General features: G+C 40.5%; 3 protein-coding genes across 3 annotated transcripts; 1 reads left to right on the plus strand and 2 right to left on the minus strand.

The window, feature by feature from the left end:
• Positions 1 to 1,415: 1,415 nt before the first annotated feature.
• Positions 1,416 to 11,319, minus strand: prtfdc1a (phosphoribosyl transferase domain containing 1a). The gene is made up of 10 exons (XM_008294096.1): positions 11,228 to 11,319; positions 10,879 to 10,969; positions 10,147 to 10,253; positions 9,888 to 10,071; positions 7,961 to 8,026; positions 5,043 to 5,060; positions 4,481 to 4,563; positions 4,139 to 4,185; positions 3,176 to 3,252; positions 1,416 to 1,596 (listed from the first exon to the last, which is right to left on the minus strand). The coding sequence occupies exons 2-10, from the start codon at positions 10,909 to 10,911 to the stop codon at positions 1,549 to 1,551; spliced, it is 663 nt and encodes a 220-aa protein (XP_008292318.1). The 5' UTR covers positions 10,912 to 10,969; positions 11,228 to 11,319; the 3' UTR covers positions 1,416 to 1,548.
• Positions 11,320 to 12,026: 707 nt separating this feature from the next.
• enkur (enkurin, TRPC channel interacting protein) lies at positions 12,027 to 14,015 on the minus strand. The gene is made up of 5 exons (XM_008294097.1): positions 13,936 to 14,015; positions 13,403 to 13,548; positions 13,079 to 13,308; positions 12,686 to 12,832; positions 12,027 to 12,200 (listed from the first exon to the last, which is right to left on the minus strand). The coding sequence occupies exons 1-5, from the start codon at positions 14,013 to 14,015 to the stop codon at positions 12,027 to 12,029; spliced, it is 777 nt and encodes a 258-aa protein (XP_008292319.1).
• A 775-nt stretch (positions 14,016 to 14,790) lies between these two features.
• On the plus strand, positions 14,791 to 19,397 carry thnsl1 (threonine synthase like 1). The gene is made up of 3 exons (XM_008294098.1): positions 14,791 to 14,861; positions 15,558 to 16,961; positions 18,021 to 19,397. Exons 2-3 carry the CDS (start codon positions 15,588 to 15,590, stop codon positions 18,822 to 18,824), a joined length of 2,178 nt encoding a protein of 725 aa, XP_008292320.1. The 5' UTR covers positions 14,791 to 14,861; positions 15,558 to 15,587; the 3' UTR covers positions 18,825 to 19,397.
• Positions 19,398 to 22,764: the final 3,367 nt, after the last annotated feature.

The raw sequence follows: 22,764 nt of genomic DNA on the forward strand, positions 1-22,764 counted from the left end.
TGAGCTTGTATGTGTTCTGAAGCACATGTTTGTTTAGCTTTTCTTTGAACCCTGAACCAGTTGCTACCTTGTCTTGAAGTTTGGCAAAAGGAGTTTAGTTGTTTCCTTTAGTTACTTGTTTTTTATTTGCTGTAGCAAGTTTACAACTTCATTAGCTCTTGTTTGGTTTTATCTGGGTCCTTGATTTAGCACCAGCCCTGTTTTCTTTATAGTATTATCACCTTTTAGTTCATTAAGTATGTCACTGAGCAATAAATTGCTTTACCAAACCAAAAACAAATGGTTTTACGTTCTTCCCTTTGCCTTTACAAAGTTGGGATGTAACACCTTGACACTGTAATGCAGGAGAGTAACTGATGAATTTTCTAGACATGTAATATTAATTTAATGTCTGTCATGGGTTTAACACAAAAAGTTCGATGCTCCACACACAAAAAAATAAAATTGCAGCTATGTCAGCTGAATATCTGTAATTTTAAAGTTGTCTCCTACACTACTGAACTAGAGGTTTGAAAGTTTTTGTATCAGCTGCATATAGGAGTGCTACTGGCCTACAAAACATTTGTGATGCCCTTAAATCATGCTGGTGCATTCTCAATACAATGCAATGCAACATACTTTATTTGCCCTGTGGGCAATTTAAGGAACGGAGAGTGGCTAGATCAACAAATAAATAATTGAAGGTGCAGCTGAATTGAACTTAAATACGTTCAGAGCCATTAAGCAATGAGCAACTTTTGACTTTCAGCAAGTGAACGTGAAAACATGCTTCTGATGTCAAATTCTGCACATGCATTGTCCTGCACAGCTTTCAAGGGAAGCCATGTAAAGAAAAACACATTGATTGGATGGTGGCCTCTGCTATACTAAGTTTGTTTACACGAGAGCAGTAGTGACTTATGGTGGCTCAGAGAATGCATAAAGCCTAAGGTATAGCCAGAATTGATATACAAATAGCGTCTTTGTCCAATTAATATTTAAATCCCCATGTATTTGATCCTAATTTCCAGTGAGGCTTAAAGTTGGAAACAAACAGATCCAGTGTGGTGCGGAGACGCTGTTTGCCTGCCTGCTGCGCCCACTGTGTGTTTTCCATGAGTCAGAGTGGGCGTCATCCGGGCATGAGGATGCCAACGTCCATAAGCTCTCTCCATCTGTCACCAACGTCCTCTCCTGGTGGGCAGCCCTTCGTTCTATCCATTTCTTTGTTCCTGTGTGCTTCCTCGGTAACATACAAACAGCAAGGATGAGGCAATAATTGCATCAAATCCAACATTTGTTTATTAATTCAAAGACATGTTAAAGAGTCCTCCCAGAAGTTTGGATTTCCTGTTTTGTGCTGGATAATGTTATTTCACTTGAAAGCACTTGGAAGCACACAAATTGCATAAAAATATAAAGTTGTTTTTTTTTTGGAAACACATTTGAACTCATTAAATAAAGCAGTGAAAAGACTCGCTGTTACAAAAACGCAAAACTGATTCTTCATTTCTTGCTGAAGAAGGTGAGACGCATAAAACCGTGCTCGAATTATGGCTGTAATTTCTCTCAAACCTTGTACTTCATCTTTCCAGTTTTGCTGATGACACAGATATGCTGAAAAGAGAAGAAGTGGGAGAAAGGAAAAATTAGCTTTAATTTAATGTAAAATCGGTAGATTCCTCGCAGCGTGTTTCAATCTTGCATAAAAACTTTGCGTTTGATGACTGCAAAATATTTGCTTAAGCTCACTCTGCACTATGAGAAATTCCATATACAGTCTGAAATGATAAAAACCTGCAATCATTTGAAAGCAGGGAATGTAATCTACAAAGATATGACACATTCATTAATCTAACTCTGGGCGCCCCAGGGGTTCAACTCATACTTTTTTCTGTGGGATGAGGACAGATAAGAGGGGAAGCTTTGACGCTGCCTGATAATGAGATCCTAACCTCTACATTCCACAGGTCGCACTCCTTCGAAGTTTTATAATGAACACCGCCCCCCCCTTCAAACAATCAGACAGCACATTCAATACGTGCAGATCAGACTGTACATGGCACACGGAATCAGGCTAAGGGCTTCACGTGAGTCAGAGGTAAATTTGAGGCCACGTCTTTGGAGATGTAAAGATGGCAGCGTTCGTGGAGGTTCACGCAGCTAATTTGAGACCGGCTTGAAATGAACTGACAGAGGAAAGGTTGCACTCCTGACTCGCAGCTAAAAAAGGAGTAAGTCGAGTATAAACTGGTGCAATGGAAACAGACCGAGAGTCATAAATTGTGAGATGTGTGTGACTTAAATGTCACTAAGCTTCCGTTCCACTTAGCGTACGAAAAATGGCGACAGACAAAAACACAAGCTAGGGGGACTTTTTTCAAATTAATCGCCAGAAATGCAATTTAGTGGGGCTTTTTTAATTGAGCTATCATGCTGTACCTTCTTCTTGTGCAGTGGTTTAATAGCACTGAATGAACGATTAACCAGTTGTTTAATTCAATTCATCCCAATATTAACAAAGAACGAGACAGAAAGATGATTAAATTCACATTTTCTTTTGCAGATTTTCTGAAAGTTAGGTTAAAATGTGTGCTACAACTGGACCTAACCTTGGCTTATATAAGTACCAACATATGCTAGAATCAAACTCTGTGACAATTACGTTCTTTAACAGGGAACTATGTCAGATCAGGTGCTTGTGGTGTCTGAAATTCCTCTCATGGCTTGGCTAAGACGACGAACACACTGAACTCGTGGTTTGTCAAGACTTGAAAGTCTTGCAGAAGGTTTTTGATTCATTCCCAGTTGGATCTTTGTCAGATTAAAAAGCTTAAAACTAGAAACCACACTCATACTTCACTATTGTTCCAGTTGTAGAAAATTCCTTGACCAACCAGCTCTCACGGGTGGAACTCTATAAAAGTAAATATAACTCTGACTGCTGTCCTGAATGGCAATGCTTCGGTCAGACACCAAACATGCACATCAGGTATCAGAGATCTGAGCTGCTTTGCCTACATGTAAAGTCTCCTCAGGCGGGGCGGAGACCTGTTGGGTGAGTTTAGGTTTCAGAGTAGAGTGCATCCCTTTGATTTACTGTGTTTACTCTCCCCTCCTGTCTCTTTCATCTCTTTCTCTCAGGTCTTCAAAAGGTCATGTGCCGAGCAGCAGTGAAAGTAAACTCAGGACTCACATTCAGGTCCCGGAAGTATTCATTGTAGTCCAGGGCATAACCCACGACGAACCGGTTGGGAATTTCAAATCCAACATCTATCAAAGCAAACACAGGCTTGAATTTTAAAGAGCAGCAAAACCTATGTTAATTTCAACATTAATTAGGGGTTGTGTGGCACAAAAACACAGATTTTATGTTGTTTAACCCTTTGCCCGGACTCAAAAATACTCAGTAATACCAATTTATTTAGAGGTCAAAGAACTGATGTGGATCCAGCACCTGTGATATCACCTGTGAGTGTCATAAAACAGATTTTAAAGCCTGTATTTGGGCTAATTGCAAAGTGGGGCAACCATTATGGCTGACTGACATGCGCTAATGAAGCACCCTTGAGTGAAAACATGCATCTCATTAAGTAAACAAGAAAAACACCAAGAAAACTAGTTAGAAGCAGAATCTATTGCTGAGAACCTAAGTTCTAAGAAAAAGAAAAAAAAGCAGGGGTATTACATTCCACAAAGGTATGTGCTCTAACGATTAGGCTACCAGAATGTCCCAGAAGTTGGAACTGAAAGGAGGTTAAATGTAGTCTTTTAAAGCTGCATCAGTATGTAGCTGCCATTAGAGTAACTTCAATTCTTCTGACTGATACTGGATGTCTCCTCCCTGCTGGTTTTAGCAGGTGCTACAAGTAAAAAGAAAATTCTTCCCAGGCATCCAAATCACTAGTTGGCCTCGACACAATGCACAAGGCTAGGAACCTTGCAGAAAAAATCATCTCTGCTGTATTCTAAGATTTACCAGGGGTGGTTCTCAGGTCAGAAAACAACTCCGATGACAGTAAAACTTGTGCTTGAAGATAACTTTTGCACAACCACACTTGTTCAGCAACGACTCGAGCTTTGAGAAACTGCGAAAAGACATGCATGATTGATGTGATGTGGAGCTCTTGAGTGATGGTTGCACCAGGGGGATACTTACAGTCTGTCAGGCTTTCAGCCATGTTAGGGACCCTTTTCACCAGCAGCCTGAAACACATGAAATACATTTCTAAAACGCTATTTAAAGAACTTCATCGTAACAATATCACGTTAACAAGCCACTGATTGCTCATAAAAAATTGCAGTTTTGTCTTTATCCAAAGGAAATAAACTTTCAATATGAACCATGTGTGATGGAAGATCTTGTTTCTGTGATCTTGGAAGGAGCAGAACCACGGACATGAGATGGCGACTGTAGACAAGTGATATCTTCTTCTTGCGCTCGTCACACACTTGGCATTTCCCTTAGATGGGGGGAAAAAGAGAGGAAAAACTGGCTCACCCCGCAACCTTGACCATCTTGGGTTCAAAGGTCTCCACATGCTGGAGTAGAGCCTTCATGGTCTTTCCTGTGTCGACGATGGCCTAGGGGAAGGGCAGAGCAAAGGAAAAGGGAGACGTGAAGAGGGACGAACGTGGGACATTTGAGAGCTGAGTCGCCTTTTTTCCATAAACAAAGGAAATTTAGAGGTTTTGGTGACATGCCTTTGAGAGGTATGTATGGATTAGTGTGTTATTTGTTCCTTCTCAGACATTACATGGCACTGGGGCAGCTGTTCCAAACTATCTGCTAAGTAAGTGTGAAATTAAATACAGGTACAATTATATATATTGCATTTTAAGGCAACAAAAACTACAAACGGCCCTTTGTAACAGTGTGCTTGTGTGTTTCTACCTTGAGTCCAGAAGCTTTTGTAACTAAAACATAATGTTCTTTTGGTCCGTTTGTGGATCAAATGCTCAGAGAAGTGTGAAGAAAATATCACAAAAGCATCAAAAAGGTGCTAATTTAAAGGAATTACTTGACAGAAATAAAGCGTAATTGTAAATAAACACACACTCACCTCAACAATAAGCACACTCTAAAAAAAAAAAGAAGAAACACATTAGTGAAACATCACCTTTGAAATTGAACACTGTTTGAGCAAAGCGAAAATAAAGGCTGATTTGTTTCCTTGCATTACTCAGAGATGGTATCTATAGCAACAATGCTGGCAGCATCTTCAGCCCCTTTAACAAAAACACAGACGAGTCATTCTCTTCTCCACAGTAATGAACATCTGTGAGCAAAAAGTCACTTCAGAGTGTCCGGGTGTTGCACACTTTCCCTGCTGCAGGGTTTCAAATGAATTCCTGTTCCCTTGGCCGGGTGTATGGGACTCTTTGTGAGACCAGCCGAGAGTATCTATGGTTTGGGGAGAGTGATCGGAGAGAATGCAGGCAGCTGGCCAATGTTCCCGGTCTACACCTGAACACTGTTACACAACACTCCCAGAGTCGATAGGGACAAGTAAAGAACACAAAACTCAAACATAACTAACTCGTCTTGCTGCAAACTGTAACCAAACTGTGCAGCCAGTTGGACAACAACTGCGCATTAGCGTGTATTTCAATGTGTACAGCATCGTTGTTTGAGGCTTTATAGATCTCCTAAGATCACAAAAAGACAAGTTTTGCACAGTTTCTGCTGCTCAATAAATCAGCCCTGATTCTGGCAAACACTTTGATGATATTCAGTCAGAATACTAAATGTAAGAGCGGAAAGAGCGCACAGCTTCAGAGGGAGGACTGGTCAATAAGCGGTGATGTTTTTTTTTTAATCTACTTGCTTTATCTCGGGGTCAGATAGCAATATAAGATAATGTTATTTCAATAATAAGATCATAAATCATCTGAAACCTTTAGAAAATGACTAGTTTACCGTGTTAATGCTCTTAGCTGAGGCTGTTAAGATGCTCATTACTGCTGATGTACATTTATTTCATCAGTGAGATGTTGACTTGATGAGGGCGCTAGATGAAAAGCCAGATGTGAATGTTATTACACTTCATCCTGAGAGAAATATAAATGAGTGCACCAACTTTTGTTTGAATTGATCTAATAGATTCTTCTCTGTGGACCTGAGAGCTCAGCGGACTGAAGCTCGAGAGAACACATGCAAATAGACAAATTACATGCAAATTGAGCAGGACACAGATGTTGAAGGAGTTTGAGACACGTTAAGTTACTGACGTTCTGTCAGTGCAGTTGGAAAATTAACTCACGTGTTTCCTATTTGTTTGTCACAAACTACTGAAACAACAAGCAAGTCCATGTCGCGTCCTTCACATGGAAACACTCCCATTTGTTGTGTGTGCTATTTGTAGTATTTGGTTTCCTACGTAGTCAAATTGGTCAAGATGTTTTTTTAATTTGTTTGTGTTTTGTTTATGTGCATGTATTCTCAAGCTGCAGTCCAAAGTGAAAACACCTGCAGGTGGCGCAAGCGTCAAAGTCTAAGAATGATGGAGTCAATACATGGGACCAAAAACTTATCACCAAATTTCTAGACAATTTGATAATTATTGAGGTATTGAGTCAATCTGATGTAAAGTTGCCGCCATTTAACTCTGGTGCAATTCAGATTGAGCACTGTCCATGCAAAAATAAACACAAATAATTAAGATTTTAGTCTGGACAAACACAATCAACGTTGTTATCCTTATAGCACACAGCTGAGATAAACATTCTGAGTGAAATGTTTAAATTTCAGGACAAATGAGGAAATGAAAAGTTTAGTTTTCTTTCTTTTTTTTTGTGAATATGAAGAAAAACTTTTCAACTTTGGCCTAAAGAAGCTGTAAGACATACCGTATCTTCTTCAAAACGAGCACCAGTACTGCATCCAGTCTCCAACAACAGCTCACAGAATTCCCAGTTTAACAGAAAGCGATCACCTTCGTATCACTTGAGACTGGACAGGAAGCAGGACTGACGGTAAGACTTTCGTAAGGAGCGGTGCTGATAATGCCGCCGGCCTTCTCTCACCATCTAACTCGTCACCATTCACCCCCACTGAGCTGTCATGAAGCTGCCATTTTCACAGCACAGATTAACAGGTTATAAAGGAGCAGCGTTAACAGCGGCGCACTCGTAATCTGCTTGGAGCTGTGACTCAACGTTTCTCTGTGATTCTTGCAAAGACGGATGACTAATAATTAGTTTTTCGATAGTATTTGACACTTTGTGGGAGGTTTCTGTTTAACACTTTCAGCTCGATGAAGGCTCATAACGAGAGCGCTGGCTTTGGTGATTCATGTTTTCTGTGTGAGGTGCCTGTCAGCCTTTTTTGTTTTTATTCCCTCTGACCTTTCCCCCCCCCTACGGTGAAAATGCGTCTGAGCCGAAGCCCATTTTGACGGCTCAGTTGAGTGAATTCAACATCAGTCTCTTCTAAGCAAATGCATGTGGGCATATTTGCTCAGCCATTCAGCTGACTTAGTAACATTTCTGTCTTCTGTCTATCTCACAGAATAATGTGACTGGGGGTAATTCCTCACGACGCCGCAGCCTGCGTCCTTTGCAGACTCCTCAGCGCTTTCTGCCGCAGCTCAACGGGGACGAGCAGTCAGTAAATCTGCCTTGTGGGAACATGGGTTCGCCTGAAATGTCTGATTCATTGCCAGCGTGAAGGGCAAACCACTGTAACAAAGTGACACTCATGAGTTATGCACAATGAGCATGATTGTGAAGAAGCGAGCTTGGAGTGTATGGGTGTGGTCTGCTCTAAGGGTAAGTCTGGGGCAGTAAAATGCATATTTGAAACAGTGGCGTGTATTAAAAAGGCAGAAAAATGTAACCGTATGTCCTAATGTGAGCTCTCATGAGTGGATTCGCTGCTGTTCACCTGAGAAAACATGCTCGATTCCAGACAGTTTAACTGACAGCTCCCTCTTGAGGCTTTGAAAAAATCTAAATCCTGAACAATTCCACACACACACACCTTTCCACGCAGAAAAGACAGATCTCGGCTCCCTATGATGTGCAGGTCCTCTGTTGATTGGTCATTCTGGAACGGAGAAGACAAGGATGGCGATGAATCAAATTTGCAATGTAGAAGTTGTACATTTTGTACTTATTTTTTTTCTTGCAGCACGGTTGCCTAAGATTTGTTCTTTTCAGCCATAATGAGTTAAAATAAATAATCTGTCACATATCTGGTTGAGAAATAGCATCATGAGTGTTTACTACCGAGATAATTTAGTGTTTCTCAATGAATTAGACAGAACTATCTGCGGCATTACTGCAAGACGGATGCACAAAGAGAGACTTATTTCACAATGAGCGTGAGATAAAATATCCTGAACGTAAACACAGACATGCACTCTCTTTCTCTGCTGCTGAGAGCACGGTGTAAAGCTTTGAAGAATGGCGGCTTTGAAGTTAGATTCGGTCCGCTACAGATGTATGACTTGGATAAGAGCAGCAGTGGCATGGACAAAATCCCAGCACCGGGGGCAGGTCACATGACTCCATCATGACCAGCCAGATTGACTAACAGCGTCAAGAGCAGCTGTTACTTAACACCATGTTGTTTGTTGACATCGAAAGGGAATTCTGTTTTTTTACTTGTATGCTTTTGTAACTTTGATATCTTTTTAGATTTTTTTAAATTAGCTTAATTGTTATAAATTTAACACATATTGTCACTTTTTATCATTGATTGTTGTCTGTTTTTCTTGTGTGGATCTGCTGATCTCAGAATAAAATAACACTCACAGGGGTATTAGTATTTACCATTACTTGAATAAATCCCATGTAGCCCTGTGTACTTCCATGTTTTGGCCATTTTGTCCTACTAGGATGTAAAAACCTTAATGTTTGCCTTTAAAGAGGTATTGTTGCATCATAGCATTGCCTCAATATCACTCTGTTTAATTCAACCAATTCTGTCTTTCTTAAACTTTTGTAAAAACCAGTTCAGAAAAAAATATGAATTCTCCCCTGTGCTAGAAAAAGGAGTCAAAAATGCACACGCATGCTGAGAAATACAAATCAGACCCTTTTAGACGTGTGCCAAAACACACCACTACATAACAAGTGACCGTGCCGACGATTGCACGGCGACTTCATTGTAAACATTGCTATATCATTACCCCAGTTAATTCCACAGTTTTTACATTCCAGGTGTTAGACACTGTCATGAGCTGCTTTTCTTGGCAGCAGCAAGCGCGTCAATTAGCAGTCTGGTATTTTCATGAGCTGAACTCTGCAGTCACTCCGCAGTTGATCGTCCTTGAGGTGTCCTGAATGAGTGTCCTCGCTAAACAGGAACAACAGTGACATCTGCTGGTAAATTCAACATTTCAAAGCATTCTCTGGTTACATAAGGGATGTTAAAAATGGGGGAATTACTTTATGCATGCAATTACAGCTGTAATGAATTAATATTTTGAATAAAACTTAATTTTACATTTGTTTTGTCTGTAAAATGTACAAAAAAAAAGGAAAACTGCTCATCAAACTGATATCAAACTGAGAGAAGCAGGAAACCCTCACACTTGAGCAGCTGGAACACATGATTATTTTACATTTTTGCTCAAGAAGTCAGTAATATTCCAGATGTTAGGCACATCTTGGGGACATATTTGGCTTTGTTAAAGAGTTGACACTAAGTAAGTGGAAAGAGAGATGAGGGATTTTGTATAACAGTTCCACCAAAACACCAAACTGCCGCTGAAATAAATGCACAGGTGATGCGCCACACCTCATGGCAGGTCAGGTGTTTTATGTTGGACCTGCAAGTACCAAATGTGCCCACCCAAAAAACCTACTTCCTGTAGTAGTGTTTAAGCACAGAGATTGTGAAGCCGTTTGAGGCAAAATTTGTGATTTGTGAAACGTTCTGGTGCGCAAATAAGTTGACCTACCAAGTAGCTCTTCAGACGGATGAACTCCACTCGCGTCTCCAGGTACCTGTTGGAGTTGCGGCCGAGCACCTTGATGAACTCCACCAGATCCGCGCAGAACTTGTAGCCTCCTTTCAGGACACACAGCACCATTATGTTGCTGTCCCCAAAGTCGTCCGTGATGTATCGGGCCAGGCGCTCTATTCTACAGGAGAAATCACGTCACTAATCCCACCCAGGAGCTGATTCAATTCTCATCCCGCGCAATCTGCGTTCTTACCTGTTCATGATCACCCCGTGTGGGATGTAAACACTCTCTATGTCTTCGTGGTAGTGTTCGGGGTAGGTGAACAGGTCCAGATTGTAGCCTGGCCAGTCATCTTTAATCTGGGGTGGACAGATGACTATCAGAGATAACGGCACTATAGATACACAATCCTGTTGTACTGGGTGAGGATATAGTCAAGTCCTGGAAGGGCTGGTAGACTTTTAAGGACTAATACCATTGTAATCATGACTGCCAGGGTGTTACTTTGCATATTTGGGAATATTTTGGTTTAGGAAGTCATGCATGTAGAGGCATTCCCAAAGCTGTGGGTTTTAAAAAGTCAAATTTCAATTACTTTGTAGCTGGTCTTAGCTTTATTTTTAACTTTAAAACAACTAAGCATGACAGCAGCATTTTGTATTGGAAAGGTAGCCACAGCATTTATTTGTGCTACCAGGGACCGCGTCCTTCAACTGAATTAGTTGTTGAGCCAAAACAAAAAGACATAAAGATAAAGAGAAAAGCTGGCATTTAAATGTGAAACAGTTATTACTGCTGATGCTGACTGCAATCTAAATATGCTCTTCTGGGTTGAGAGCATATAACAACCTTAGAATTAATACAAATATGTCTTCAAGGAATTTATTCAGAAAACAAAAGCACTAATAACTGAGAAAATAACTGTTAAAAAATAGTGTTGCTGTTGAACTGTGTTGGCGCAACATGGATGCGTGTTAAACATACCACAATTCCTCTTTTCATCTGTGAGTTGTCCATCTGTCATAGGTCCCCACTGTGGTAAAGATTCAAAATATAGGATCCACGTGGCAGAGACCTTCAGAGGAAACAAACAATTAGCTGGTTGTACATATATGACAGCAAATAATGGATTGTTACCTCCCTCTTAATGGTTGTAGTCTAAGAAGTAGGGCAAGATGAGGAAAAGCTACATTGGGTTTAGGTTGAATATTCATCTGGAGAAAAGGTTCTTCTATAACTGAAACCTTAAAGTTACATTCTCTCTGTGCACATGTGAACTACAGTAACCTGCTGAACAACATTTCTAATCTGTTATTGCCAAAACATCACTTACTGTTTTAGTTGCCTTCGTTTCAGCGCCCGCTAACAAAGCCCAGAAAAGAAATGAAAGATATCCAGAGACGTCCTGTCTAGCCACACATGCTGTGGGATCACGCTTCAGTCATTTGTGTAAAAGGAAACTGTTGTTTCGGTCGCGGAGACTTACGTGGATAATCAGCTTCATGTGATGCTATGCTGGCTTGTGGCCGCATCACAGGCCACTGCTGGAAAATGTAAAAGAATTATCAACAAATACTTGTTTCAGATTGGAACTGATACTCTTTAATGGCTACCCTGTAACTTTTCTTTTTGCCACACAAGAAAATGAACTTTTAAGGCAGGAAAGAAATACATTTAAAATTTGAATATTTCTAAAATAAAATAAAATAAAATAAAATAAAATAAAATAAAAATAACTGCCAGTTTTCCTTGAAAATCTGTAACATTTTAGAGAAATACAAAGATGGTATTTGATGCAAACCAAAGAGTGTCAGTGATCCAGAGTGAGATGTCTAAGCTACTGACCGGACTGCTATAACATTCTGTTTGGATTGACATGATCTGTGACAGATTTTTGTAACCCTGCAATATTGTATTTATCGCATTTATTTATTGCCATTTAGCATAAAACAAAACTGAGCATACCACCAAAATGTTGAATGATTCAAAATTAAATCATCTGACAATAACTGCATTATTTTTAAGTTAAAGTGACAGATATTTAATCTGATGTTCACACTTAATATGTAATGTGAGGAGGAACTAAAGACATTCAGTGCAGTGTATTTGATCACTTTTGAGAATTTAATGTCCTAATCTTTGGATACGTAGATGGTTTTGAACCTCTCAGAGAAGCTAATGTCCTTCTCCAGCTGCTTCATTTCTGTTTCAAGCTGGATCTTGTGGGCTTTCTGTGACAGGGTTTCGATGAACAGAGGGAGGCTCTGGTACTCTTGATGCAGCATATCCCAGTTCTTCTTCAGGTTCTGCACAGTGGATTCAGGGAAGGAAAGGTCACAAATCAATGCCACAAGACAATCAGTGTGATAAGATAATTGTCAGGACTTAAGGCTTTGATAGAGTAAACAAACATCAATCAGAGCTATTTTCTGCAGTAGACAAAGTAAAGAGATAATTCTCTAGTGTCAGTGAGAATTATCTGAATTTTCTGAGTGTTGATTGAAGACATGTTTGTGCATATACACCAGTACAATGCAAAAATGTGCACAGTTCACTCTGAGAGTTAATTTAATACCTTTAATTTGCTTTGCATCCTCTCAAAGCCTCTTTTTAAATATGTATAAATTTTAATGAGCTATCCTCCTTGCCTATTAGGACTGGGAAAAGTACTTCCTAAACTTCAAAAACATGAAATCATCAGATTAATTGTGTGAAACTTCAGTTGTTCCAAATGTCCCATGCTGTAAAAAAAAAAAAAAACCTGCCATTGTGCAGCATTTTGTTAGATTACCTCCAAGACGGCTTGTTGCTCCTCTTCTGGCACCTGTCTCAGAGCTCCCTGCTCCCTCTGTTCCTTTATAAACTTCTCGTACTCCTCCTGAGCCCTCAGCTTCTCGTCATTGCGCTGCTGCAGGTATGCAGGTACTTTACCATAATCCTGCCGGTAGGAACAGGTGAACGTTAGATGATATGTTTAACATGGATCTGTTTAAATATAACATCAGGCTCTAAAATGAATCTTTATATCCATAAATTAAAAAATATGGATATAATTTAGATTTTTGTACTGACTTACTCATGATGTACTGATATATTTTATATATATTCTAGTAATATTTAAAATTTTTCCAAACATTTAGCAGACTTAATAAAAACCATTTTAAGTAACATTGTTGGAAAACACCGTTTTCTTGATGAACTTGGGGACAAGTCCTGAGTTTTCGAGGGGCTGCTTGTGTCCCTTGTTAGTGTCGACACATATAGGCTGTGGCTTCTTAGGCACTGCTACAGCTGTCTTTATGAAGTCCCTCTTGGTGTGAATTCCCATGAGTGGGTTGTCAGTCCTTGCAGGAACTGGTGCTTTCCTCTCAGTGCAGGAGCAGGTTTTATGAGCACCTCTGGAGCACTCTGTCGCTGAAAGGATGCAAAAAAATAAAAAAAAGACAACAATCTCATAATCACCACTCAAACCCAGACACTGATAAAACAACCTAATAGATGAAGTCACCTTCATAGGGTTTGGACTCTTTTGAATTCTTCTTAAGGTATTTATCTGGAGAAGGCAATTCTACTTTCGCTGGTCCCATCGTTCTCATTGTGTCCTTAGATAACTTGTTTTCCAGAACAACAGTTGGTCTGAACTTGGACACATACCTTTAAAAACAGCACACAATCACTTCATCTGAGGTTCATGAATAAAATAAAAACAGAAAGAATATGAAGTCGTGACATTTGTTTATTTCCATAACCAAATGAAATAAAGTGACAGTAAAGCTACTTATTTGTTATTTCTGAAATAAGGTTGAAGAAAGAAAAAAATAAAACTAAATTACTGGCAGGATTCGTCTGATACTCTCCAGTACTTTCATGACTAATTGCTATCTGGTTAAAGTTGTCAAATTTGGGATTAAACAACAACAGAGCTCGTTTCTTGTTAACTTTATCAACTCATCAGCTAATAACACGCTGGCTATAGCTTAGCTGAGCTAGCTTTGCAAGCTAACTTGGCGAAGTTAGCTAAGATAACGTGAAGTCTTTTACCTCGGAGGTTTTTCAGTATGACTTTCCTCCTCTGGAAGATGAGCGTAGATGCTTTCTGGTGGATACTCGGCTTTAGACATCTTTGATAACTTCAAAAAGACTTTGGAATAAATATCAAAAACGACACAGTAGGTTCAGCGGGCGGCAAATGACCGAGGTAACGTTAACTTTAATTTGTTTGACAACACTAAAGCCAAGTAGTTGCTAGGTAACCAAGGAAGGAAACTGTTGCATTTAGTATAGTCGTAAAGTAGAAAATTTAAGATTGTGTCGCGTCTTCCTGTTTGATCTAAACTGTACAAATGTAAATACAGGTGTGCTGCCTTAAACTATGTTTAGAAATTATCCCGCAAACAACTAATTTTTCTTTATCGCACCAAAAATTACGCACATACCTAAATGTATCATGTTACTAACATCTTTGAAGTATCTCTGTCATTTAATGGTTATAATTGAGCTACAATCAAAACCTTAATACTGTTGTTTATGCTTGTCTCATTTTCTTGAAATTGATAAGGCGAATTTGGAATGATCATAGAGTCAAATCGTAATTTCAAGTTTATTTCACTGAATTACGAGGTTCTATGATGCACATGAACGCAGCACAGGGTACTAGCAGGTTTCGCGATACAAAAATCATAGTTGTATGAATTTCAAAACACCAGCAACGTTACGCCACATGAATACGATGCATACATGATTTAGAATATTGAGAAGAGGTGGTTTTATTGCAACAAACATTTTGGATGCGAAAAAAATCCAACAATTTTGTCTCTTCGGGCTTCCCGTAGTTGTTTGTCCAGCGTGAGCTTCCCGTCAAACATGCACGAGAATCGTGCTTTCCCGGACAAACAAATCATGTTTAACAACAGACTCTGACATTTATTAACAGAACTGAAATACGGAAAGTCATCATTGCATTTCACGTGAGTGTGTCGCTCATTTAAACGTTGATTTACGATCACTGTGACTGTCGTCGCAGCAAAACACGTGCAAACTTATCGCAACCCAACTTGCACATTACATCAAGGCGATCATCTTAAATTATACAATCAATAACGGCTTTATGTGCAGCGATTACCACCCTTCTGTTCAAAGTGCTGCTGCGTGGCACTGACGTCCATTTTAGCCTTAAAAGTCATTTTAAATAAACGCAGTAGGCATAATTCTAGTATTTTCAACTGTTTTATTGATGCTGCTTATACTTTTTTACAATTTAAATAATGAAAAATAACGCTTTCTAAATTGTTTCTTGTGAGAATCCAGATTTTCTGATTTACACATCAGATAAAGTTAATGAAATGCCAGTGCACTATAACTGGGTGTATGATTAGCAGTTCATTTTGTTTACCACCTGATGCAGGTAGAGGATTTGTTATTTTCTGTTCAGTTAGTTCTGGTCTTTAAAGGTAGTGGGGACTTCTTTTTAGTACGTTATAGAGTTTGACGGCAAATACATCAAAATGTTGATAATTTCATAAATAAGGAGGACAGAAAGGCGTCTAGCTGTCTGATGACACTACACAAGGATTTAGGACATTTACAAAAAGTTATTTGAGCCCCTCCATGAGCGGTGTCCTTAATAAAGTCTGAGCTGAACTGAATTACTTTCTTTTTCGCAGGAGAAACAGCTGCTCTCATTTGATTTCTGAATGGGTTTACTGAATGCAAGTCAGCTTGCAGTCAGAGCCGCCAGATGCTGCCTGAGCCCCCTTTCAACATCAAAATCATGGCTTTCCACCAAAACCACCCCCCTGGGAGACAAGAACATCCTGCTCATGGGCCCTCCTGGAGCAGGGAAGACCACAGTGGGGAAGATAGTGGCCCACAAACTCGGCCTGCCGGTCGTAGACGTTGACGATGACGTCTTGGAGACGGCATGGAAGATGCCCGTGGCTGCCAAGCTGGCAGCCGTCGGTGGAAAGCGTTTCTTGGAGGAAGAAGGTCAGGCTTTGTGCAACTTCTCTGCTTCTGGGTGTGTTGTTTCTCTGACAGGCTCGAACCCTCTCCACGCTGAGGCGATGCAGCACGTCAAGCAAGGCGGGCTGGTCGTCTACCTGGACGTGGACAGCGAGGACATCATACAGAGACTCACCAGGATGAAGGTGAACAGGATAGTGGGCCAGGAGGCCGGGGTCTCCATGAGCGACATCCTGCGTTACAGGAAACAGTTCTATGAGAAATGGCTCGATGTTCGGGTTCTGTGTGGGACGGGAGACACAGTGGAGGAGGTAGCTGAGAAGGTGTTGAAAGCTGTGAGGAGATATCAGAACCATGATGAGGAAACCTTTGTATCAACCAGGTGTGATGGCGCAGGACGGTCCGATCAGAAAACCTACTTCAGTGATGTGGTTGTTGAGGGTCTGGCTGCAGACGGAGGCCTCTATGTTCCCAGAAATGGCTTCCCAAAGATTGATGCACGTGAATGGTTGAGATTAGCTTCCATGTCATACCAGGAACGAGCTTTAGTTTTACTGGAAAAGTGCATCCACCCGCTGGACGTCTCCGCTTTGGATCTCAGAGCGATGATATTCAAGGCGTACGGGTCAAACTTTTCTAGTGAGGCCATCGCTCCTGTAAAACACCTCACCCACAATCAGTACGTTCAGGAGCTTTTTCACGGCCCCACCGCCTCATTTAAGGACCTGGCCTTGCAGCTGATGCCGCAGCTCTTCGCCTACTGCCTCCCGCCCATGTGCAACTACCTCATCCTGGTCGCCACGTCTGGAGACACTGGCAGCGCCGTCCTCAGCGGCTTCAGCAGGCTGAGCGGCGTTGACAGAAACCGGACGGGTGTGCTGGTGTTTTTCCCGGAGGAGGGAGTGAGCGAGATTCAGAAGCTCCAGATGACGAGCTACAGGGAGGGAAACGCCCGGGCCGTCAGCGTCCTGTCAGACTTCGACTTCTGCCAGAGAACCATCAAGAGGATGTTTGGAGAGTCGGGGCTGACCGGGCATCTCGCTGTGGAGTACGGCACCGTCCTCAGCACCGCCAACTCCATCAACTGGGCACGACTGCTGCCACAGGTGGGATGATGATCACGGATTACTTCATACAATAGGCAGCAGATCATTGGACTTGTTTTCCAACCTCCTGTTTAAAAGGATCAGAAAGTTTGTGGCAGATATTCACAGTATCAAGCAGCTGAGGGACCTAAAGGGAATAAATCTGTGCTCATTTACATTATTTGCTCCTGTGCTTTTCTAAATGTGATGTGTGAAAATAAATTCTGATCAATTAGATGCTTGTTTGGTCAAAAAGAATTAAAAAAACAGGAAAATGCTCAATTTAACTTAAAAAAAAACAAAGTCTTCAATGTGCTTGAAAAGAAATAGATAAAGAAAATGGTAACTTATGCTCATATTAAACCTCAAAGATGTAAAAAAAAGAAAAATTCTCAAGAAACAAAATCAGAATCAACAAAAACATTTAATTCAGTGTCCAATTTTTCAGTTAATTAGAGAACATTTTCATCTTTTTGAAGCCTCACTTTGTCTCAAACCATGACTCAAGAGAAGAGCGTATTTCTGTGCTGGAATATATCAAAATGAAGCTTGATTTGAAAAGATGTGGTTTTGAAAATGGGAATCATGATCTTAGAAATACCGCAGTTGTTTTTTTCTTTTTAACATTTATTTGAAAATTATGGAGATTCAACATTAAATTGAATATCTCATAATGATAGAAAGATGTACCAGAGTCAAGTTTTTCCCTAAAAACTGCCAGGAAACAACAAAACAACCCACGAGAATCAACCTTCAGGATCCACCAGATTTAGTTTGTGTAATTGCAGACTGTCTGTTCTTCAGGCCATTAGATGCTCTGCACTGAAATTGGGACATTTAATGAAACTCCAGAGGACCCTCTGGTCTTCATTAGTCTTTTAGGTTGCAACAAAGGCATTAACTTGTCAGTTTCCTTCAACATGCAGTTTGCATCATCTGTTCTGTTCTGAGCTGCTGCATTGCAATAGTGTTGGGAAATTTCATGTGATATTCCCTCGTTAGACATTGCACTCTGGCAGCAGCACGGTGTTATTTTGCAACCCCCTAACACAGATTTCTTCACTTTTGCTCCTCTTGCAGGTGGTCTACCATTCCTCAGCCTATCTGGATCTGTGCAGAGACGGTGTTATCAAGTTCGGGGAGCCCGTTGATGTTTGTATCCCTACTGGCAACTTTGGCAACGCCATGTCAGCTGTGTACGCCAAGCAAATGGGCATCCCGATAAGGAAAGTCATCTGTGCGTCCAACCACAACTGCGTCGTCGCCGACTTTATCAACACAGGCGAATACGATCTGCGGGGACGGCCTCTGATGCCGTCCCACTCCCCGGCTATAGATATCCTGAAATCCTCCAACCTGGAGAGGTTTATCTACCACGTCTCAGACGGAGACAGCCGCCTTGTCAAGGACCTGTTCGCGCGCCTAGACGGGCAGCAGCACTTTCAGGTTCCTCAGTCTCTCGTTGGCAGGATGCAGCAGGAAGTGCAGGCCGGCTGGTGCTCCGAGGACGACTGCCTGGCCGCCATCCAGAGCGTTGGCGCGCAGACGGGCTACGTCATGGACACGCACACCGGCGTGGCGAAAGTCGTGGCCGACAGGCTGCAGGACGGCTCGTGCCCCGTGGTGCTTTGTTCCACCGCTCACTACGGGAAATTCGCTCCCGCTGTGTTCAAAGCTTTACAAATCCACAATATTCCAGAGGATCCTGTTGAGCAGCTGAAGAAGCTGCAAGTCGCCGCATCCAGACCAGAAACACACGGAGAGATGATGAGATGCCTGAAGGAAAGTGTCAGGAGGCGACACACTGTTTGTCCGGCAGATTACAGTGTGTTGGTAGAGGAGGTGGAGAGCATGATACAGGACTCCTTCTTGAAAGTAATGTAGAATCATTCTGGCTTTGTCACCATCATTTCAGCCAGAATCTCCAAAACATAATCCTTATGTGCCTTGTTTGCACTGCGCACACCAATGAATGTAATTTTTTAAGCAAATTCAACAAAAAACACAACTAAAAAAGATGAAAAACATAAAAGAAAAGTACCACACTATAAGGAAGCGTCATTTTTCAATTGCTTTAAAGCTGTAATTTTAAAGGCCCAACCTTACCTGAGAGTTCAGGATTGAGAAAAATGAGCACAGTCATTCTGATTGTGCAGTACCAGAGCTTTTAACTGTTTTATGACCGATTCTTTACGTCATTATCCGGAGACCTGGCCCACTAGATGGGGGTGTCTACCTCTTGACCAGTGGCTGCTGTGTGGAAAACACACGTGGCAGCATTTCATTGTCGCTGTTTGAGTACAACAGGAAATTACCTGTGAGGTTTGCATCCAGTAATTCCTACACGAGGCTGGAAAAGTTTCCGTAATCCTCCTATCAGTGTCCATTGACTTATTAACCAGGTGTCTATCAGATCGAAAGTGCTGTATTCCTATAATAAAAATCCCTTCAAACACAGTGTCGTGTCGGATGTGTAGGACGTAAAGAGAATGATTATTTTATAACAATTCCTGTTTTCTTCCACAATGAATTAAAGTCAGATTTAAGGATTGTTTTGCAGAGAAACTAGCCTGATAGGGTGTATTTTTGCAGTTTGAGTGAAAAGCTGACTCATGAAATATGTTTTTTTTAAATGTAGATGTTAATTTTTCATCTTTTATTCCCTTTTAAAACAATGCAATGCTCTTTTTTCATATTTATTTCATGTCAAATATGTATTTAGGAAGGAATAAATGTGAAATAATGTCTAAGTTTATGTCTAGAGACTTGCAATAATGCGATTACAGCTCACAATCTTGATATAGAGGCTTGGTTATATGAAAATTGGTAATGCAGTTTGAACTTTATGTGCAGTAAGAAAACCATGTTGCCTCCTTTTTTTTTTTTTTCCTCGTGCCAGCCGTCTGTCACGGTATGATACAGAACAGGAGCAGGTCTGAGGTTAATTTTGCAGCCTCCAACGTCACCCCATCCATAACAGCAGCGCTCCGGAATGAATCCCCGTCTCTGTGGCTATCAGTCGAGTCATTTAAATCCAGGTGCTGCCTCAGCAGCCGTGGGGAAGAGGAAGGAGGAAGGAAGATAAGTTTCATAGATCTGCAGGATTGCTTATGACTGCAGTTGTTAAAATAGATGGAAAGTCAGGCCAGATTTGACAAAGCACTTTGCTACCATGCCCTCTGATCTGGATCACTGTCTCTCTGTCTTTGCAGGGAGCCAAGAAAAAGAGCTTCAGTTTTTGTCTTTTTAAAAAAAAATATTTTATGATTAATCCATCCTTGGGCGTAGATTTAGTTTGAACATTTGGGGTGGAGTTAGCATTAAGCAGAGGTCTTGGGGTCCTCCTCTGGGAAGTTTTTAATCATCAAACACTTTATTTCCTGCGTTCTTGTGAATTTTTCTGCACCGATTTGAGCTTTTTTCTGCATCAGTTTATAGACGACTGAACTTTAACAGCTCCTGTGTGTTTCAGCGACGTTTCTGCGCATTCATAACATACCTTTGATTGATTTACTGCCTCTGTTGATGGTATTGTTGCATTTACATAAACATAATAGTGGTTTATCAAGTCATTTTTTTAAGGTTTTTATTGGGGGGACATATCCCCATTATTCCAAAAGAAATCTACAACCACAGATCTTTCCACAAGACGTACATTAAATGGCTTAGCTTAGCCGTATTGTAACATCAGTGTTTACTAAATGGAGGATTAGACATTACTAAATATAAAACAGGTTGCGCAACAGGAACTAGTTGGTACTAAAAATTCACGCCCAGTATTGCCAGGATGAACATCATGTACCGATGAGCAAAGCTAATGTTCGCTTGCCAATTACACAGTGTTGTGGGCTGTCCCAGGATGAGTTATCTGAGTGACAAGAGCCAGCTATAAATGTGGATTGTATCAAATAATTGTCCTGAATATTGAAGTTTTATCTTATCTAATGCTAATTAGAGTGTATTTTCATTCGTTTATTTGGGACAGGTTGTCCTGGCCTAACCTGTTACTTGTTCTGGCCTTTGTCCACCCTAAAGATTGACCCATTAGTAAATAGATTGTAAATAAACGTGCCTATTCACTGACGGAGCCAGACATCTTTTATTGAGGTGGCCAGGCTGAGGCCAACTGAGGTGGCACAGTAACTGTTATCTTGGCAAATCGGTGTCAGCCAATGTTTATGGTCAATTAGTTTCATCATCCATTTATGCTGGCATGTCTGCCATGAGGACTCATACGTAGGGTTTTTTATTTATGTAGTCCTCATTAGATTTTTTTTTAAAGAGGATTTTTTGTTCCAAGTAATTGTGTTTAATTATTGATATTGCAATTTAAGAGACATTAGGCTTCACTGTTGGCTGTGTTGGGGGCCGCAGCCACCTCGGCCCAACCCATGACTCCACCCCTGAGTCTATCATCAAGTTTATCTGTTTGGTGGCTGTTTGGTAAGATGTTGTAGATGGGACATAACAAAAGTTCTTGGTGAAAAACAAAAGAAGCAGTTTAATCACAATGTAAACTGGGAAAATCTGTATATTTCTCAACAAAAAAAACGCCTCAAAAAACACTTAAAATGACAAAACATGCTGCTGTTAGCGAGAATAAATGTAAGCTGTGGAATAAATCAAATATGTCCTTTATTCTTAACAGTATAAATACTAGTTAATTCTAAGGAACAACATAACTCTCCATGTGTACATACATACAAAGCCATGTATTTTAAAACTAAACTTTCTTGTCCAACTAAAAGTGTAATTTCTGTTGACATTGTGTCCTATTTTGTGATGCATCACCGTTACAATACAATGATAAATACAGTCAGGAAATGACTAATGGGCTGTAATTAAACTGGCTCAGAGGAGTCACCAGCTGTAGTAGACCGTGATCACTTACGAGAAGGTAAAAGATCATTCCACTAAGAAAATGTACAATGTACATACATACATATATATCTAAAGTTTGTAAACAACTATATACAATATAAAACACCAAAAAAGGGGAATCTATATAAAAAGATTAAATTAAATGATAAGCACAGTGTGTATTGCACAGAGTGGATATTGGTGGATATTGGACAGAGGTAGTGGCAGTTGTATATTAACTATATATATTCCACATTCTGTATCACCAAAACTGATATTCAAAGTTGATGTATGTATATTTTTGACCAGCAGAATCTGTCATTTTTCCAGAAGACCAATCAAAGAGTCAAATTTTATTTTTTGTGACAAAGATGCACATGTTTCAGAGATTGCGTGACAGAAAATTAAGAAATCTCGGAGTCATTGAAAACTCATATATACGTGATATACATGGTGTTTACAGGAAAACTTTTATTCACAACTGTAAACGTAACATTCCCAACTTCCTCCCAAGAGGACACAAAACTCAGATGTTGCAGGTAGAAACAAGAACGTCACCACTGACTAACAGCTGTTTGTAATTCATAACTCATTAGATTAAAAAGGATGTAATATGGTTTGATACTATTTCATAAAAAGGTAAACCTCAAATGACAAAACATACCAATACCATTAGTTGGAGTTACAGTAGGTTAGGGTAACCATGTATGCATATAATTACAATGCTTCCTCTTTCTTATGATTTGAAATTGAACCCACTTGCCTCCTCGACGCTGTAATATTTGTTAGTTAACATAATGTGTTCCCAACTTGTTTCCGCTGCTCCCAAGTGGCCAAAAAACCCCATGTCCCACCCCCGGCTATACTTAAGCGGTTCGTTCTCCCAATGCTTGCAGGATGACTGATCACTTTTTCGCTGCTTGAATATATTACATAGTACATGGTCACATACTGTAGGCTTCTT

This window comes from Stegastes partitus, unplaced genomic scaffold (genome assembly GCF_000690725.1).
Source record: "Stegastes partitus isolate 25-593 unplaced genomic scaffold, Stegastes_partitus-1.0.2 Scaffold938, whole genome shotgun sequence".
Lineage (NCBI taxonomy): Eukaryota > Metazoa > Chordata > Actinopteri > Pomacentridae > Stegastes > Stegastes partitus.

Coding starts and splice junctions, on each gene's coding strand:
- prtfdc1a (XM_008294096.1), bottom strand. CDS start 10,911: ATGGACAACTCACAGATGAAAAGAGGAATTGTG. Junction 10,254..10,878: donor AGATGAAAAGAGGAATTGTG/GTATGTTTAACA, acceptor TGTCCACCCCAG/ATTAAAGATGACTGGCCAGG. Junction 10,072..10,146: donor CACGGGGTGATCATGAACAG/GTAAGAACGCAG, acceptor TTTCTCCTGTAG/AATAGAGCGCCTGGCCCGAT.
- thnsl1 (XM_008294098.1), top strand. CDS start 15,588: ATGGGTTTACTGAATGCAAGTCAGCTTGCAGTCAGAGCCGCCAGATGC. Junction 16,962..18,020: donor GGGCACGACTGCTGCCACAG/GTGGGATGATGA, acceptor CTCCTCTTGCAG/GTGGTCTACCATTCCTCAGC.
- enkur (XM_008294097.1), bottom strand. CDS start 14,015: ATGTCTAAAGCCGAGTATCCACCAGAAAGCATCTACGCTCATCTTCCA. Junction 13,549..13,935: donor CATACTGAAAAACCTCCGAG/GTAAAAGACTTC, acceptor CTGTTTTTAAAG/GTATGTGTCCAAGTTCAGAC. Junction 12,833..13,078: donor CCAAGTTCATCAAGAAAACG/GTGTTTTCCAAC, acceptor TCCTACCGGCAG/GATTATGGTAAAGTACCTGC.